Source organism: Ananas comosus, linkage group 6 (assembly GCF_001540865.1).
Source record: "Ananas comosus cultivar F153 linkage group 6, ASM154086v1, whole genome shotgun sequence".
NCBI classification, from domain to species: domain Eukaryota; kingdom Viridiplantae; phylum Streptophyta; class Magnoliopsida; order Poales; family Bromeliaceae; genus Ananas; species Ananas comosus.
The window spans coordinates 671,845-688,971 of NC_033626.1; the positions used below are offsets into that span (position 1 = coordinate 671,845).

The 17,127-nt window shown below is 39.8% G+C and overlaps 3 protein-coding genes across 4 annotated transcripts; 1 reads left to right on the plus strand and 2 right to left on the minus strand.

Moving 5' to 3' along the window:
- Window positions 965–4,460, minus strand: LOC109712205. The gene is made up of 8 exons (XM_020235645.1): window positions 4,215–4,460; window positions 3,118–3,226; window positions 2,790–2,934; window positions 2,599–2,650; window positions 2,360–2,506; window positions 2,148–2,262; window positions 1,852–1,978; window positions 965–1,553 (listed from the first exon to the last, which is right to left on the minus strand). Exons 1-8 carry the CDS (start codon window positions 4,437–4,439, stop codon window positions 1,088–1,090), a joined length of 1,386 nt encoding a protein of 461 aa, XP_020091234.1. The 5' UTR covers window positions 4,440–4,460; the 3' UTR covers window positions 965–1,087.
- Window positions 4,899–10,411, minus strand: LOC109712206 (DNA replication licensing factor MCM5). Of its 2 annotated transcripts, XM_020235646.1 has the most exons (19): window positions 10,229–10,411; window positions 10,026–10,140; window positions 9,798–9,941; window positions 9,518–9,697; window positions 9,341–9,439; window positions 9,107–9,234; window positions 8,915–9,020; window positions 8,707–8,841; window positions 8,559–8,636; window positions 7,556–7,660; window positions 7,328–7,419; window positions 7,067–7,199; window positions 6,664–6,759; window positions 6,488–6,579; window positions 6,305–6,395; window positions 5,895–6,004; window positions 5,553–5,682; window positions 5,331–5,432; window positions 4,899–5,249 (listed from the first exon to the last, which is right to left on the minus strand). In XM_020235646.1, the coding sequence occupies exons 1-19, from the start codon at window positions 10,387–10,389 to the stop codon at window positions 5,166–5,168; spliced, it is 2,181 nt and encodes a 726-aa protein (XP_020091235.1). In that variant the 5' UTR covers window positions 10,390–10,411; the 3' UTR covers window positions 4,899–5,165. The 2 variants fall into 2 exon arrangements, with proteins under 2 accessions (XP_020091235.1, XP_020091236.1); XM_020235647.1 differs by lacking the exons at window positions 4,899–5,249; window positions 5,331–5,432; window positions 5,895–6,004 and having other exon boundaries at window positions 5,559–5,682.
- On the plus strand, window positions 11,964–16,832 carry LOC109711219 (aspartate aminotransferase, chloroplastic). Its single transcript, XM_020234155.1, has 11 exons — window positions 11,964–12,139; window positions 12,251–12,301; window positions 13,350–13,544; window positions 13,718–13,756; window positions 13,843–13,932; window positions 14,332–14,440; window positions 14,542–14,651; window positions 14,855–14,998; window positions 15,077–15,243; window positions 15,797–16,061; window positions 16,476–16,832. Exons 1-11 carry the CDS (start codon window positions 12,077–12,079, stop codon window positions 16,605–16,607), a joined length of 1,365 nt encoding a protein of 454 aa, XP_020089744.1. The 5' UTR covers window positions 11,964–12,076; the 3' UTR covers window positions 16,608–16,832.

Here is a 17,127-nt window from a genome sequence, read left to right on the forward strand (position 1 = left end):
AGTCCAAAATTTCACTATGCAGTTTTTTGGCTTATTTCGCCATGATATAGGATGCAGTACTGATTGATCAAGTATCGGTTGCTATCATGCGCTGTTAGATATATAAATATATAAATACTGCTTTTTAACAATTTAACTTTTTAGAATACAACGGTTGTTTCATTTATTTAACAACTGCAAACCCCGGAAGCTACTCCAAAAAAAATCTGAATGTTTAAATTAGCTTTGATCTAGAATAGTAGGGTGGTTGCCAAATTTCAATGGAACGCGCGTACAGCGGTAGTAGAAGGTTGTGCAACGACCCGACCCGCTAGCAACAATAACTCGTTGGGCCCAAACCATCGGCCCAAAATGCTTAAGCCGGGTTATTATTAATAGCGTGTAGGTCTCATATAAACTGATCAGAATCAGTATCCCATCCGATGTGGGGCTATTAGGGACGTTACAAACTCTCCCTGTTTAGACTCTGACGTCCTCGTCGGGTCCAAACCAGATCATCATAAACAGACAGACCAGGACCATTACCAGGCGATGTGAGATTCCAGAGGTGACTCCTACGGATTCAAAAGATGGCTCCCACCAAACCCGTTGGTGTAGCACTTTGTCCTGCATAGCACTTAGTTCTCACACTTCCGGCTGGTATTCGGCTCTGATATCAATTGCAACGACCCGACCCGCTAGCAACAATAACTCGTTGGGCCCAAACCATCGGCCCAAAATGCTTAAGCCAGGTTATTATTATTAGCGTGTAGGCCTCATATAAACTGATCAGAATCAGTATCCCATCCAATGTGGGACTATTGGGGAGTGTTACAGGTTGGTTGCCTGCACACGTTAAAGAAATGGAGAGATGAAGTTTAGTAGGAGGTTGGTTGCCTCCATTGACAGGTGAAGGAACTTATAGTAGGAAAGGCATTAACCTGTTTCTTCGAAGAGCTCCGAGCAAACAACAGTTCTGGAGAAGTTAACTAGGCAACTGAATAGATAGATAGAAGCTTATCATCCAATCAAGGTGGTGCTCTAATAAGTTTCTGAGCATTAAGTTCATGCAACTTCTAACTCTATAAGGAAACTCCACTTTTCTTATTCAACTCAAAACTTCTCTCTTCTTCTTCCAAGAAGTGAATTCAGAAGGTATTACACTCTCATCACAAGAAACCACAGCTTGAGCAGTCAGGTTCCCCGCCAAGCCATGATACAAAAGCCCTCTTGAACCAAGCCCCCCAACCAACCAATACAAGCACTCACCTGCCTCCCTTATCATGAAGTTCAAACTCCCCAGAAGTGGTAGTGATCCATGTGGAGTCACTGGCGGCATGGCCCTTAGACCAGCCCTTGCCCCGGCAAAAGCCCACCTTCTTATATCTGGATAGACAGCAGCAGCTTTTGGAAGAAGCTCTTCCATTGCTCTACGAGCTTCCTCTTCGGGGACGTTCGATGTGTAATCTTTTGATTTCCAATCCCACGTGGACCCCAACGAGACAGAACGCGGCCCTTGGAACGCGAGCCATGCATCGGATAGAATGGAGGGGCTTTGGTCACCATACTCTCCACTGCAGGAAAAAACAATCTTGTGTCAGTAAGCTTGTTCTCAACTACAACAGTGCACAAATGAATATTGCATGTGACCCAGAATTTTCCCATGCCTAATATAGCATGCCTATTAGGCCAGCAATGGACCTAGGCAAGCACAAAACACTTAGGCGTATTTGGCGGCAAGGGCCACTAAAAATAGGCCTCACTAAGAAAATGGATCAGGTGTTGGCTCATTTCATAGACCAGGTTCAGGCCAAAAGAAGATGGAGTGCCGCTCCTTCGGCAGTAGTGCATACACAGTTATTAATTACATACCGTGCATCTATCGGCAATTGAAGTTCTGCAACAACTCCTCTACAGCTTCTCAGAGGGAGCTTTCCTGCGAGCTCCGGAAGCATGTCCACTTTGGCACCGAGGCAGATGATCATTGCATCATATTCATCTGGGCGTTGTCAAATGACTTTTAAATTTCGGACATTTCTCAAATGAAAAAGAGAAAAAACAGAAAACTATCATGTCCCGTTTTGCCATCCTCACTAAAGCAAGATTACCATCATGCAGACTATGCTTTCACAATATTAACGCATCGGAAAGGAATTACGTCAAATTACCTGCCAACTGACGGAGGCTTTTAATAGTCTCCCTGAACAAATTGAGCTCTCTTTCTTCACAGATGTTTGATGCAGAACTTTCATCTGCCAGATTTCGGCATGCAAGAAACAATGCCTGCAAAATAAGTGAGAGTGGTTTTCTTTTCATCATTTGTTATAAGCGACAAGTGTAGTAAATACTCGATAGAATGTAAGAATAGAGCGAAATGCACCTGAAGGTATCTCTTAGGATGGATATTTACAGCATGGGGCATATATACAGCAAAGTCGAATGGAACGCACAATCCAGGTACAAGTGATTGAGCAGCTTCCCTATCTAGAGCTTCCAGATTGCAACAGTGAAGGCTACTCTGAGTATTCTAATCACTTGAATAGGCAATAAATCAATCAAAATTTACATATGATAAAAAATAATAGCATTACATCCAGACACTAAGTTCGCCATAAGTACCTCCATTAAAATATCAACTTTTTTCTCACTAGTTGCAGGTCTCAATATGCCCCTGAAAGAACATCAGCTATTATAGCATCAGCTACCTTCATTGCCTACTTAGTAAAAAAAGTATCAACAGCAAGAACTATGCATGTTTAACAGATTAGGACGAAAATTCCATTCTAGTTGTTTGGAGAAGAAATAATTGCCTTCTGCAAACAATAGTTCCATCAAACTTGGATGTAAAGTCTTGAATGATCTGATTGGAACCTGTCGCTTCATTCACTCGTTCTGCAACGTTTAACAGTTGTAGACATTCTTTCCAGCATTCAGCACCTTTCCAAAGAAGCTTAGCTGAAATTAGAAATACCCAGTTACTCAAGCACATGCCACTCTCAAGTGTTAAAGGTCATATACTTAGTTAATCAATTTGCACAATTCTTCTACATAAATGTGATGAAGTAAATTCTATTTTCAAATAATTAGGCAAGGTCTAGGTGCTACATATTGCAATGTGGAATTTGTGAAAATGGAAACCTTTAGGGGAGTAAGGATGAAGTAGTCCTCCAGAAACGCCGGAAGCGCCTCCACCTATCCCATTTTCATCAAATATATCAACACGGATCTGGGACTCTTTCGGACTATGCTGCTTAAAAAGGTTGATGTCATGAAATATTCGCAAATAGATAATAAGTTGTCTGATCAGATATGCTGATAATGCAGTTGAATGAAGTACAAAATTCCGACCAACATGTAAATTTCGTATGCTCCTCCAGTTCTGTAATAAAATGAATGTAAGCTAAGGAACAAACATTGAGTCCATCTTAAGTTAAGAAGAATCATAAGATGGAAGGAGAGCAGCTTATTAAGAAAAGGCAAGGTTACAACTTAAGTTCTTTGAAGTTTGAACTGATAAAACGGATCAAAGTAGCATGTTCCTTGAGCACTACAAAACCCAATATGATGACAAGTGACAAGAAAAGGAGGTGAGAGAAGCCGTGAACTACATCATCATCCCGCAAGTGGATTCGCGAACAATTTGCACCACAACAAAGAACTGTGTGAATTAAGAGACATGGCAATTTACAGGGGTAAAGTTTATTCTCCATAGATTCGCAAAACTTCACTCAGCTTGCTCTAAACATCTCATCCTAAATCTAAGGGCCTGTAAGGGATTGCTGCAACTTTCTACAAAAGTATTATTTGAGTGAACTTGTTTGAAGCTTCAAATCGGACTTCTGCTTTAGGCGTCCCCAAGGTCGATTCAAGAAGCTGGTAAGTAGGTACACCAATTGTTCTACTATAACATAGTACAAAACATGCAACAATAAGAAATGGAAAATCTTTAATGCCTACATTTTAGATGAATCACTATAATTACTAGATGGTCCTTCCATTTTAACTAAATCTCTTCTAGCAACAAAGCATGATAACATTTTCCTCAACACAATCAACTCACAACTAACCAAACTAAAAGGAATAGGTATCTATAAGAAGGATAAGAGAAACTAGAGAGAAACAACAACAACCAAGCTATTTCGATCTAAACAAGTTCAAATAATTGGAGGAAAACCCAAAAAAAAAAAAAAAAAGGGAAGAAGAAGAAGAACAATGGAGAGGAAAAGATCGGCGACCTTGAGAAGATGCCAAGCGACGGATAACCCCGCGAATCCGGCTCCGAGGATCGCGTACCTCGCGGAGCGCTTGCTCCTCCCTAGAGAAAGGGTGGTGGAGAAGGAGCTCGGGGAGCTGCTTCTTCGTAGGGATTCAGCTCTGAGCAGAAGAAAATGCGTGCTTCTAGGGTTAGGGTTTGGGAGCGGGGTACGAAGGGAAGGGAGAAGGTGAAGGTTTAGCGCCATCGAGGGTTAGGATTTAGGAGACGCTTTTGGAATTTGGGTACATCAAATACGGAGGCGCCAAACCATTTGGGCCCTCTTTGACCCGGCCCGTTTAGAGCCCGACCCGTTTGAAGCCTATTATTAGTTTGGATGAATAAAAGAGGAAAGAAAATGAAAAGGCTTGCTGCGTGGATTAAAGGAAGAAATAAAATAATAATAATAAAAAAGAAACTTAACATCTTCACAATGCTGTTAAACATAAGAGCAATTCCTTGTGCGGTTCATTATAAAGGAATTAAAAAAAATACACAGTATAAACTCATATCACCATACAACCACTGCCAAAAGAGTTAGCAGTAAATCCGAATCAGCCTCAATATTCATCTAGCTAATGCAATAGAAACAAACCCTTGAATTATATAACATAGACGCAATTAATTGGCAGCATGATAGCATTCCTCACTGAGGTGAAAACCTAGATACAAGCATATTCCGAATTACATTTAAGTTTAAAAATAGAATGTTTCATTGCATCAGAGCCTGTGTTAACATGGAATCTGAGGCTTCTGATCTATTGAGAGAGACTTGTCCTTAGTTCTGGTTAAGTTCTTCCAGCCGCTTCGCCCGATGAAGGTCAATTTGAAGGTCAATTTGAAGTTCTATTTCGATCTCTACATATACAAGCATGCGCAACATATCTGCTTCCAGGTTAAGCCATGTTAGGCTTAAAAGGGCTTAAGAGCTGCATTAAGCTTTGCGGACGATAACATGTCTCTCTCTCTTGTACTCTATTTCATCCCTTTGGTGCATGATCAACAGGGCTCTTCTCACCTATAAAAGGATAAGTTTAAGATAATACACCGAAGTGTTGCGAAGTTGAAATTAGCAGATCATGGATTACAAATCACTCACAATGGAGTCATTCATTCCCATCCTGGAAAGTTCGTCAATCAGCCGTCTTTCTGACATATGACTTCCGATGCCCATTCTTCTCTTTATCTGTGTCTCAGCTTTCTGTTAAAGAGAGCCAAAAGAAGAAGACTAGCTCAGCTGAAATAGAAGGCGCAAAAAAAATATACATACGAAGTGCGAACACATATCGAATAGAAATATTAAGAGTCTCTATTAAATAACCTTGATCTCGTTTGCGATCTCAGGGGTCAAGTTCAAATGCTCGTTGATTCCAGACCGAGCAGCGTCCATAGTTGAAACGTTGAACAATCTAAATGCCTCTTCCACATGCTCTTGTGTAGCAACGGAGGTCCTAAATATAAGTATCAATTGACATATAACATATATAAAATATATGGAATTTCACAAGTGTAAAAGATTTGCACAGTAAATAGGCAATGCATTTTTAAACTCCTAAATGGTAATGCGAACAAGAGCTGCAGCTCAGCTAAAATTCGTTTAATCTACAATGCACAGGATGAGATAGCACCCTTTTTTTTCCATAAAGTATGAGAAAGCACTTACAGTCTCATTTTTGCTAGTGATTCACTCAATCTGATTATGGCTTCAAGCTGCCTCACGGTGATAGGAATTGCACTAGTCTTAGTATTCTCATAAGCCTGCTGCCTCATTTTCTACAAAGCAACACAGACATGGGAACGAAACTTGAATTGGCAGAAGTTCATCAACGTCCAAATTAGACAAGGAAAGGGTTTTTTGCACCCGTGCCCCTTAAAACTTTGCTTTTGTATTTGTGTGTGCATGGCCAGGGGTATCTACATGAAATTAAAGAGACTTGATGCAAAAGCTTATTTTTGCATAGACACCACTGGCATGCGCAAATAATCTATACTTTCAGTGGTACACATTGCAAAAACCAACTTTCTCATAATTGATAATAGCATATATAAGCAAATTTATAATTTTGGTCCTACCTGTCTGATCTCCACATACTTGTTCTGCAGCATTTCAGCAGCCTTTTCAGATAGTCGAGGCTGGCAACTAACACGGCAGTACTCGATGTACCTTCATAGTTGACAAATGAAAAATAGGCATCATACTTCTAAAAAGACATTTGACTTTAGGTTATAGGAAGAATGGAGGAACTGCAAAGAAACCTCTTGAGCCAATTCTCGCCTTCTGCAGCATCAGCACTCTTCGAGGCTGTAGCACCACTAGCATGCACTTTGATAATATGACTGGCAATTCGCTGAACAAAAAAAAGGCTTCATTTCATTTGTTAAGTTTTAAAATTGTTAAACATAAAGAACTGAAAAGAGGAACTGGTTCATACTTTGTCTTGGTCGTACATTCTGATATCTTTGACGATGAAGATGAGATCAAATCTGGAAAGGATGGTCGTTTGCAAGTCAATATTATCCTGTGCTGTCTGAAAGAAATAGAATTCTCTTAGCATCTTATCCATGTGGCAAGGACCAACTTTCCGAAACCACTATTAAGAGCCTGTTTGGCTGATTGCAGATTATTTGGTGTTTTTATTCTTTTCATCTTATGATTCACACTGCAGCAGAAACAGAAGCTTCGCTGTAGCTACTACCCTCTATTGCAAAAGCTCCGAACAGTTTGTTAGCCAAAAAACCGGTTTTGGGAAGTATATAATCTATTCCACAAGCTGGACCAAACAAGCATCAATGTAAGAAAAGAAAAGAAAGAAAAGGGGTACTTTGCTAAAGGACCTTAAGATCATCGTAGCGCCCTGAAGTAGGATTAGCAGCTGCAAGGACAGAAGTTCTTGAGTTGAGCACTGTAGTAATCCCTGCCTTCGCAATAGAAATAGTCTGTTGCTCCATGGCTTCATGAATAGCAACTCTATGAAAGGCCAAAATGACAAAATAAGGCACTAGTGAAAGGGAATTCAAAAAAGAAAAGAAAAGATAGGTACTCATGACAGTAGGAATTAGTAAGTTCAGGAGTTTTCAAACTAGTTAATACTTTACCTATCTTCAGGCCTCATTTTGTCAAATTCATCAATACAAACCACTCCTCCATCTGCCAAAACCATAGCGCCTCCTTCCAAATAAAATTCACGCTGAAAATAATTGCACATTTTCAACTTTAATTTACTGAAGAGCTCAAAAACAAAATCTAAGCTACCAGCAAACACACATAAGCCACAGATTCAACAATAAGAGACGAAATATTATCAATTAAGACTATAAACTTACTGAACTACTGTCACGAATTACAGATGCTGTGAGACCAGCAGCAGATGAACCTTTTCCTGATGTATAGACTGCCACTGGTGCTGTTTTCTCCACAAACTTCAGGAACTTCAGATATAAAACTAGATTTGATCAGACCAACAGCACGAAAGGCAGCAACAAATTAAGCAAAAGCCAAAATAGCGAAACAACAGAGGAAAATGAAGAATGAATTAAGTACAATCAGAAAAAGAATGTAGTATACAAACAATTCAAAAACTTAATTTGTTAACTTAGTGGACAATTAAGCTAAAAACATAATTGACGATCTTAAATTTGGTGTGCTTATCACTACCCCTTGTTTGTTAAATAAACTTGGAGTAGTAGAAACAAAGCAGTCCACAATACTTAGATCCAGGTCATATCCCTCCCACCTAAGTTAAATAAGACTGTGACTATGTAGCAGCTAAATGCTTACCTACAAATGATTGTTGCGGGATGTATAGTCAACTATTAACCAAGAATTTAAGTGCCATGGCACGGGATCGTACCGTAAACTTGTCGGCACGGTACGGCACGGTGTGTGCCGGATGGTACCAATGCATGCCGGTCACAAAACACGTGTGCCGACATATAATGGCATGAAATATTTATTTTCTTTAACAACAACATATTGTAATTGCTTATTATGTATATTTATTAAATCTTTTGAATTTTATTGAGAAAACTACTGACTAATTTAAAGAATATAGAGTTTTTAAGTTATGCTATCGGCACGGGGACTATATCGCGCCGATATCTTGTTAGCATGATACGGCACGACGGATACAGCCCGTGCTAACGAGCATTTAAATCCTTGCTATTAACTGCAGAGATATGAAACAGAACTTCAGGACATTACAAACTATCCTAATACCGTTAAGAGATCCTCCTCGATTCAAAAGACCAACCTGGTTATACTTTAATATATTAATGAATTTACATAGGACTGCCCTAGATAAAACATTCGATGAAATAAAAGACCAACCTGGGATTTTGCAGTTGATGGATCACCCAAAAGTAAGACATGAATATCCCCTCTCAACCTCACACCATCTGGCAATTTCTGTAGTATTAAAGCAAAGCAGTTAGTAAAGTATTGATTTCATAATTAGCATTTAGATCCGAAGCTATACCTTCTTCGAGCCCCCAAATAACAAACAAGCCATAGCCTTCTTGACGTCAGCATGGCCGTAAATTGAAGGAGCAATCATAGAGCATATCTTAGCATATGCATCCGGCCTTTGAGCAAACTCTTTAAATTCCAACTCCTAGATTGAAAGAAACGATTGTTATCGAATACGTACTATGACTCAAAGCACCTTCCCAGCAAAGGGAGCTAACCTCATCTAGAGTGAACGTCGAAGGACCGGAAGAGTTAGTTTCCCGAGTTTGCTCCAACCCTACAACTCTAATATAAGGTTGCTTAACACCAACCGCACCTTTCTGACTACAAAATTAAAGAAAGAAATTAAGCAATAATCCCGGCAGAATTAGAACTATGAACCATTAAAAACTGCTTATAATTGCTCGTACGCTGCAGATGCTTGGTAAACACTGTAGATTCCCATTACAGTTAACCTCGTGCCCGGCACGATGGTTTGAACAAGGTGCCTATCCACAGAAAGAAGCATGTTCCTTGGGAGCTCTCCAGTCGGCACATCCTTAAAACGAACAAGAGAATTAGGGATTGGAAAAAAAAAAAAAAACACAGATTAGAAAGTGAAGAATATATTCGGATCGAATAAAGTTAGAATTTTTCTCGCATACCTCAGGATTTTCTTGCAGTTTGAGGGTTTGCAGATCCACATACTTGCTCTTATCCGGAATCGCAATCCAGGGGTCCAACGGGCATTCATCTTCTCCGGGCTTAAGAAAAGAAGTCGATCACACAAATTTGACTCAAATTCTGGGAAATGAAAGAAAAGATTTTGAACAGTGTAGTACCTGAGCAACATGATCACAAGATCGGGGAACAATGGCGCCGCCAAGCCCCGGTCGGCAAGGAACCGTCCTAATATTTTTGCAATTCTTGCACATTAGTGTTACATAAGTTGCTTTCGCCTTCACTCGCGATGCGGCAATCGCTATCCCGGCAATCTTAACCAGCTTCGACATGTACTCAGCCTAAAAACCAAATGCACATAACAAACAACTAGGGTTGAAAATTCATGGGGGGGAACACATTAAAAAAAAGGAATTTGAGATAAAAGATCATAGAATCCACCCCAATAGATCGCATCGAGACGCAATTCTCCTTGGAGGAAAGAAAGATCTGCACATCTCCCGTCACGGGCTCTTCCATCTCCCCGGTCTCGCCCGCGACCTTCGATCGGAGGCTCACGAGCACCTCGGCAGCCGCCGTTTCAAACTGGATAGGAAAAAGGCGACACCTTTTCACACCAAAATCACCAGAAAACGCAAATCCTGATAAAAAATGGTCATTTTTATATACCAGGGGCAAGTAATCTGCGGGGGACTTGCGGATCTTGTCGGAGAGCAGGGCGTCGAAGGCGTCGAGGTCCTCCATGGCGACGGTGAGGCGGTCGGGGCTGTGGACGAGGCTCTCGCTGCGGCGGGGAACGATTAGGGTTAGGAGATTGCTTACGAGGGAGAGGAGGAGGGGGAGGAGGGGGGTGGTTAGGGTTAGGGTTAAACCGATAGGGGAAATCGCCCTTGTGGCCGGTGAAGCCGCGGATGAACTCCTTGAACTTGCGGAGGGCGGAGTGGCGCGTGTCGGAGGCGGCGGCGGCGTCGCCACCCCGCGGGAACTGCGCCTGGTCGCTGTAGAACACCGCCCCCTCGTCCCACCCCGACATTGCTCTCCCCCTTCTCCCTCTCTCTCTCTCTCTCTCTCTCTCTCTCTCTCTCTCTCTCTCTCTCTCTCTCTCTCTCTCTCTCTCTCTCTCTCTCTCTCTCTCTCTCTCTCTCTCTCTCTCTCTCTCTCTCTCTCTCTCTCTCTCTCTCTCTCTCTCTCTCTCTCTCTCTCTCTCTCTCTCTCTCTCTCTCTCTCTCTCTCTCTCTCTCTCTCTCTCTCTCTCTCTCTCTCTCTCTCTCTCTCTCTCTCTCTCTCTCTCTCTCTCTCTCTCTCTCTCTCTCTCTCTCTCTCTCTCTCTCTCTCTCTCTCTCTCTCTCTCTCTCTCTCTCTCTAAATCTCTCTTTCTCTCTCTAGATCTCTCTTTTCCCCCTCCTCTCTCTCTCTCTCTCCCTCCCAATTCCTCTCCCTCCCTCTCTCTCTCCCCCCACTTCCTCTTTCTCTCTCTCTCTCTCTCTCTCTCTCTTTCTAAAGCTCTAAATTTCTCTCTCTCTCTCTCTTTCTAAAGCTCTAAATTTCTCTCTCTCTCTCTGAGCCTGAGGCGAAGAGGGGAGAAGAAGGGGGTGGATTTTGGCGGGAGATGAGATGGGATTTTGGCGGGAAAGGAGGGATGCAATGGGCAGGTAACGGGCCGAAGTCGGCCCAGATATATTATTCCCAGGTTTGGGGGCCCATTTATCTATCCATGGGTGTAGAGTGCAGACTGGTCGCTGGCGCTTTAAATTTTGATGCCTGTAAACATTTTTAGCCCGTGGGAAAATAATTAAATTATTCTTATTTATTTTGTAAAAAAAAATAATAATATAATAATTTATTTTTATTTTTATTATTTTTAAAATATTTTTAGTATAAATTATTTAAAAAAAGACAAAATAATGATGGAACTCTAACAGATGGGAGTATTTAAAAAAGTAAAAATATAGATTTTTAAAAATAAGAAGGAAAAATTTAAAAGTTAATATATTTATAAAAAAAAAGTTTATATTTTAATTATAAAAAATTACATAGCATAAAAAGTAAAAAAAATTGTAAAGCAGTGTATAGCTCAGATACTGTATATTTGCATCCAAAATTACTAACCTTTCGAGCGCGAAAATTTCTATTATATATTAGTCACATCGTATTATTTATTAACAGTCAATTATATCTCTTTTTTTTTAAATAAAATATTTTTTTTAATTAATCATGATGAAACAGATGAATTTCAAAAAATTAATTTGATTAGTTGATGACACCACAAAAGCAACTGTTGCATTCAAGATTTCTCTTTCTCAAATGCATCACTAGAGAAGGAGAAAGCTTTTTATATCATACTTACATACAGTATATTATTAATAATCAGTCAATCATATTTATTTTTTTAAAAATATATAATAAAATATTTATATTCTTTTATTAATCACGATAAGATGAATGAATTCAAAAGAATAATCTGATTTACAGGAGACACCAAATCAGTAATATAACTGGTACATTTTTTTTTTTTTTCCGACGGAGAGACCGAGGCGTACGGTGAGCCCGGCGTTTGGAATCACCCACCACAACAATTCTCTCCTTTTCACTGCCACCGTTTTCAATTGCTCACGCACGCACACCCCCGTTCCTCTACAGCGATCGTCTCTTATCTCCTCCTCTCCCTCCCAATCTCTCTCTCTCTCTCTCTACGAGGTCTCGATCTCGATCCCGATACAATGGCCTCCACCGTTCTCTCCGCGCCCTTCCCCTCCGCGGTGGATCTCCGCGGACGATCTCCGGTGCCTTTTTCTTCAAATTTTCGATTCTCGATTTGTTTCCGCAGTGTTTGGTGTGCTGGTTCGTTTTATCTCGTTGTTCTGAATCGGGACCGAAATCGTGTGATTTTGTAGATGATCGGAGTCCCAAAGAATGGAGGAGACCATCTTTTGCTCAAGGGAAAGGTAGCCTTTTCTCTTTTTTTTCTTTTTCATTTGATTCGTTTCTTGGCGATTGGCATGGCGTTTTCTTTTTCTAGGGTTTCATTTCGATGCTGTTTCGTTTGCGTTTATATGGATTTTTTGATTAATTGTTTTTAGGTGTCTTTCTATCTCATCATCTGCTGAAAAGTTTTAATTTTGGGTTATTTTCGCTTTAATTTGTAATTGATAGCTGGTAACAACTCATAATGCTTTGCAGATATCACGAGCCTTTTTACGTTTTGTACTTAAAGAGTAGTAAACTCTACATCTTTATCATATGATGTATAATTTTTGAGATCGTCGGGCATTTACTTTGTACTTGTGGCCCTCAGGGTCACGAGAAATAAGGGAACAAGGTTTCCTTTTTTTTTGGCAAGTAGCATGAGATTGTTGAAAACAGGTCAAAACATAGAAATTATAGTTAAAATTACTTGTAAATATTAGTATCTAGTAACCTTATCATGTTGCTCGATAATATTTGATGTTAGATTTGGTGCCCATGGACTAAATCATCAGAGAACGAGGTCAGCTCTGAAAACATATTAAAGTGTTCTCAAAATTCTACTGCCTTGATGTTAGATTTAGTGTCCGTGGACTAAAATCATCTGAAAACGAGGTGAGTTCTGAAAACATATTAAAGTGTTCTCAAAGTTCTGCTGCCTTGCTAGAGAACATTTGATGTTAGATTTAGTGTCCATGGACTAAAATCATCTGAAAAGGAGGTTAGTTCTGAAAGCATACTACAGTGTACTCAAAATACTGCTGCCTTGCTAGAGAACTTTTGATGTTAGGTTTAGTGTCCATGGCCTAAAATCATCAGAAAATGAGGTTTGTTCTGAAAACATATAAAAGTTATCCTGTCAATTTTTAAAATTGTCCTGGGAATTTTTTACTTTGTCGTGTGTATGCCTTGTCGCCTTTTAGAGGTTCTCTCAGGTAATTTTCTTGCTAATTATGCTTGTTGTGCGCTGATATATACTCTACTGCTGTAATGTCTGATCATTTATTAATTATGATCTTTGGGATACAGGGCTTTGGTCGTGTTAGAATGTCTGTTGCTGTAAATTTATCTCGTTTCGAGGGCGTGACAATGGCCCCTCCAGATCCGATTCTTGGTGTATCAGAAGCATTCAAAGCAGACACAAACGAGTTGAAACTCAACCTTGGTGTTGGAGCCTACAGGACTGAGGAATTACAACCTTATGTGCTAAATGTAGTTAAGAAGGTTTAACTTTTTGACCCCTTCACTGAATCTTGAAGTTAATCTAGTTCATGCAGGAAGAATGCACAAGTTAACTTTTCTTCTTTTGTTTTTTTTAATATCCCAAATTCCTTTTCTCATTGTCAAGTTTCAGCTAAACTCATTATTGGTATCTCTTTCCTTTCTTCACTATGTAGGCAGAAAAACTTATGCTAGAGAGAGGAGAGAACAAGGAGGTACTTGAAAACATTAAAGTGGAAAGATCATATGAACTCATACAAATTCTCTTGTTTCCCATCTTAAACTGTGGTTCATGTTGCAGTATCTTCCAATTGAAGGTCTTGCTGCATTTAACAAGGTGACTGCGGAGCTATTACTTGGAGCAGATAATCCTGTCATCAAGCAAGGAAAAGTATGCAGTACCTACTTTTGCTTTCAATCTGCTTGACATTTTATAATGTTTCCAAGATAAATTCATATTTAGGGCATTTTTGGCCTTGCTAGAGTTTCTGTAGAAGTGTTTGTTGAGTAAAGCTATCCAAAAACTGCTAATAACTTTCTGATTGATATCCTTACTATCAGCTTTCTTCTATGGTAGAACCAAAAGCTTCAAATTTGGAGCTTCTAGTTTTGGGTCCAAAATCTTATTTTAGCTTCCAACAATAGCTTAAGGTTGAGTTGTTGTTTGCCAATCGCTGTACTGCCGCTTTTCAAGGTAGAGAAGCTGCTCCAAAAGTAATGCCAAGCAAGCATGTAGTATTTTTGTTTTTGACCTGCTAGTTAGTGAGAAACTAATAGCTTCCTTGTCCAGGTTGCTACCGTTCAAGGTCTTTCAGGAACTGGATCTCTACGCCTTGCTGCGGCATTCATACAAAGATACTTCCCTGAAGCAAAAGCTTTAATATCGTCACCAACTTGGGGTATGCAATTTTTGTGAATGGGTTTCCCCCCTCCTCTATTGCCAGTTGGAATTTTTCCTTCTTGTACTAACTTTCTGCAACCAATTTTAATATGTTAACAGGTAATCACAAGAACATCTTCAATGATGCCAGGGTCCCTTGGTCTGAGTATCGCTATTACGATCCAAGAACTGTCGGACTGGATTTTGAAGGAATGATTGCAGACATAAAGGTAACTCAGTTTATAGTAACGACGTAGTCACTGGTTGCCTTTTAATGATTGGAGAATAATGAAATTGTTGAAATAGTTAAATTAGCTTGCATTTGCAAAATGATACATTGACATCTTCATATCTGGACAAGTGCAGCATCTCTTGCTCTTAACTAGTTGTCAATTAAATGTGTTCATCCATTTACCTACTTGTGCACAAATAGGCTGCACCGGATGGTTCTTTTGTTGTGCTACATGGTTGCGCTCACAACCCAACAGGTATAGATCCAACTCCTGAACAGTGGGAAAAAATAGCGGATGTCGTTCAAGAGAAGAACCACATCCCTTTCTTTGATGTTGCCTACCAGGTAAAGCATATTTGTTCGTTTGAGTCCTCTCTTTTCCTTTTTTCATTTTTTATTCTATTAAACTTGAGATGTTAACAGGGATTTGCCAGCGGAAGCCTTGATACAGATGCTTTCTCTGTTAGGCTGTTTGTTGAGCGTGGTTTGGAACTTCTCGTTGCTCAATCCTACAGTAAAAACTTAGGATTATATGCTGAAAGGATTGGAGCAGTAAACTTCGTTTGCTCAGCTTCGGATGTTACTGATAGGTATTGTATAAAATTGTGTGTAAATTGCAAGAGAAGTCCTCAAATGTTTAGAAAAGTGTTAGCTTCGTCTCCAACCTTCCAGTTTTACATTTAGGTCCGGAATCTTTTATTCCAATAGAACATGAACTTTTCTGTTCTAATGGATAGAGATTTCCATCTTCTTGCTGTGTGCCCACCATTTAAATGATTGTTTGGCTCTCCTCTCATTGCAGTTAATACTACTTAAATGGCTGATTCATGAACATTTTCATATATTTAATGAAAGAAGGGCCAAGTTTCTTGCTAATATAAGTTGGAGGACTGAACCAGGCTGTAACATATAGGGCTTGAATATGCTGGCCTTGCTGTGAATTCTCCAAGCTATAGTAGTGGAGAAAAACTAAACTATTTAAAGAAGACCTCCCATGTCAAGGAGATACTTGAGATGGGAAGTTTAAAATCTTGTGGATTCCTCATGCAATTTGTTCTAATGTTGATGCCTACTGTTCATTTATAAGAATGTTAATTCAGTTGATTTATTTATTTATCATTAATTTGTGATTTCCATAATCAGGGTAAAGAGTCAGCTGAAACGACTGGCACGGCCAATGTACTCGAACCCTCCTGTTCACGGCGCCAGAATAGTTGCTAATGTTGTCGGAGATCCAACTCTTTTCGATGAATGGAAGCAAGAGATGGAACAAATGGCGGGTCGAATCAAGCATGTTAGGCAGAGGCTCTATGATAGCCTCTCCCAGAAGGACAAGAGTGGGAAGGACTGGTCCTTCATTCTGAAGCAGATCGGCATGTTCTCATTCACCGGCCTAAACAAAGCACAGGTACTGTAAAGCCTGCCTAACCCATTCGCATTAGCTACTTGAATAAATTGGTTTTTCACCACCTGACCAAAATGCTTATGTCCAACTTTTAACCAATGTCTTAAAAGCTGGATTGAGCCGGGCTGTTGAACCAGCCTGGGTGGAACGGGCGTTATGAGTGGTCTGGTTGCATCATAAAACTGCAGACCACATGAACCAGCAGGTTTATCTTGTAAACTGACGAGAGCGGAGCCTTCTCTCCACTTATAAGTTTTAACACTAATATGATAGTTTTGGGTGCAAAAATTTAATCCCCTCCCATTACCAATGTGGGACTACTGAGATGCAAATCTCTCTTGCTCAAAGTGCGTGGTAGATTTCATCCTTCTGGTTCTATGTTTTCCTCACGTCGTTGTCTTTTCTTTATGCTCGCAGAGCGACAATATGACAAACAAATGGCATGTGTACATGACCAAGGATGGAAGAATTTCTTTGGCTGGGCTATCTTTGTCGAAATGCGAGTACCTTGCTGATGCCATCATTGATTCATTCCATAATGTGAGCTAGAAAAATTTGAATCTCCTACTTCCTTTTTTTCTGTATTCACAGCAATGCTGGGATTTTCCGGTCTTCTTCCAGCTTGAGTTAAGCCTAAGATAGTAAGCTTTAGATTTAGGTACCTGCAGGCATTTATGTATTGTGAAATAAGTGCTTCTAACCAGAGTATATTATATTACATTCAATTTGTAATAATATCAACTAGAGCACTGATTATTCAGATGATTTACGAAATGGTTTTTTTTTTTTTTACCATCTGTTGATTTGTGAGCTATGAGGGTGTATGATTTCATTTCTCGGTTAGAAAAGAGTGTGTTGCAGGTTATATGCAAGGTTTTCGTAAACTGGATGTGAATCGTTTATCAACTTTGTAAGTAAATGAATGTTTGTTCTCGCTATTATATGATCAAAATGAATGTGCTGCTCATTGTGCATGCAGCTTCAATGCAAGCAATCAAGCTAGCAAGATTTGGTATTTGTTGGTGGTTTTATTTTTTTTAAAAAAAATCACTATTAAGAGCAGCTAATC

Excerpts from the sequence above, each read along its gene's own strand:
- LOC109712205 (XM_020235645.1), bottom strand. The coding sequence starts at position 4,439 with ATGGCGCTAAACCTTCACCTTCTCCCTTCCCTTCGTACCCCGCTCCCA. Across the intron at positions 3,227-4,214 it reads TCGCTTGGCATCTTCTCAAG|CATAGTCCGAAAGAGTCCCA; the intron begins GTCGCCGATCTT and ends CTTTTTAAGCAG. Across the intron at positions 1,554-1,851 it reads CAATTGCCGATAGATGCACG|TGGAGAGTATGGTGACCAAA; the intron begins GTATGTAATTAA and ends TTTTTCCTGCAG.
- LOC109712206 (XM_020235646.1), bottom strand. The coding sequence starts at position 10,389 with ATGTCGGGGTGGGACGAGGGGGCGGTGTTCTACAGCGACCAGGCGCAG. Across the intron at positions 6,396-6,487 it reads GGCGAGAATTGGCTCAAGAG|GTACATCGAGTACTGCCGTG; the intron begins GTTTCTTTGCAG and ends TCAACTATGAAG. Across the intron at positions 6,005-6,304 it reads AGTATGTGGAGATCAGACAG|AAAATGAGGCAGCAGGCTTA; the intron begins GTAGGACCAAAA and ends GTTGCTTTGTAG.
- LOC109711219 (XM_020234155.1), top strand. The coding sequence starts at position 12,077 with ATGGCCTCCACCGTTCTCTCCGCGCCCTTCCCCTCCGCGGTGGATCTC. Across the intron at positions 12,140-12,250 it reads ATCTCCGCGGACGATCTCCG|ATGATCGGAGTCCCAAAGAA; the intron begins GTGCCTTTTTCT and ends GTGATTTTGTAG. Across the intron at positions 14,441-14,541 it reads AATATCGTCACCAACTTGGG|GTAATCACAAGAACATCTTC; the intron begins GTATGCAATTTT and ends ATATGTTAACAG.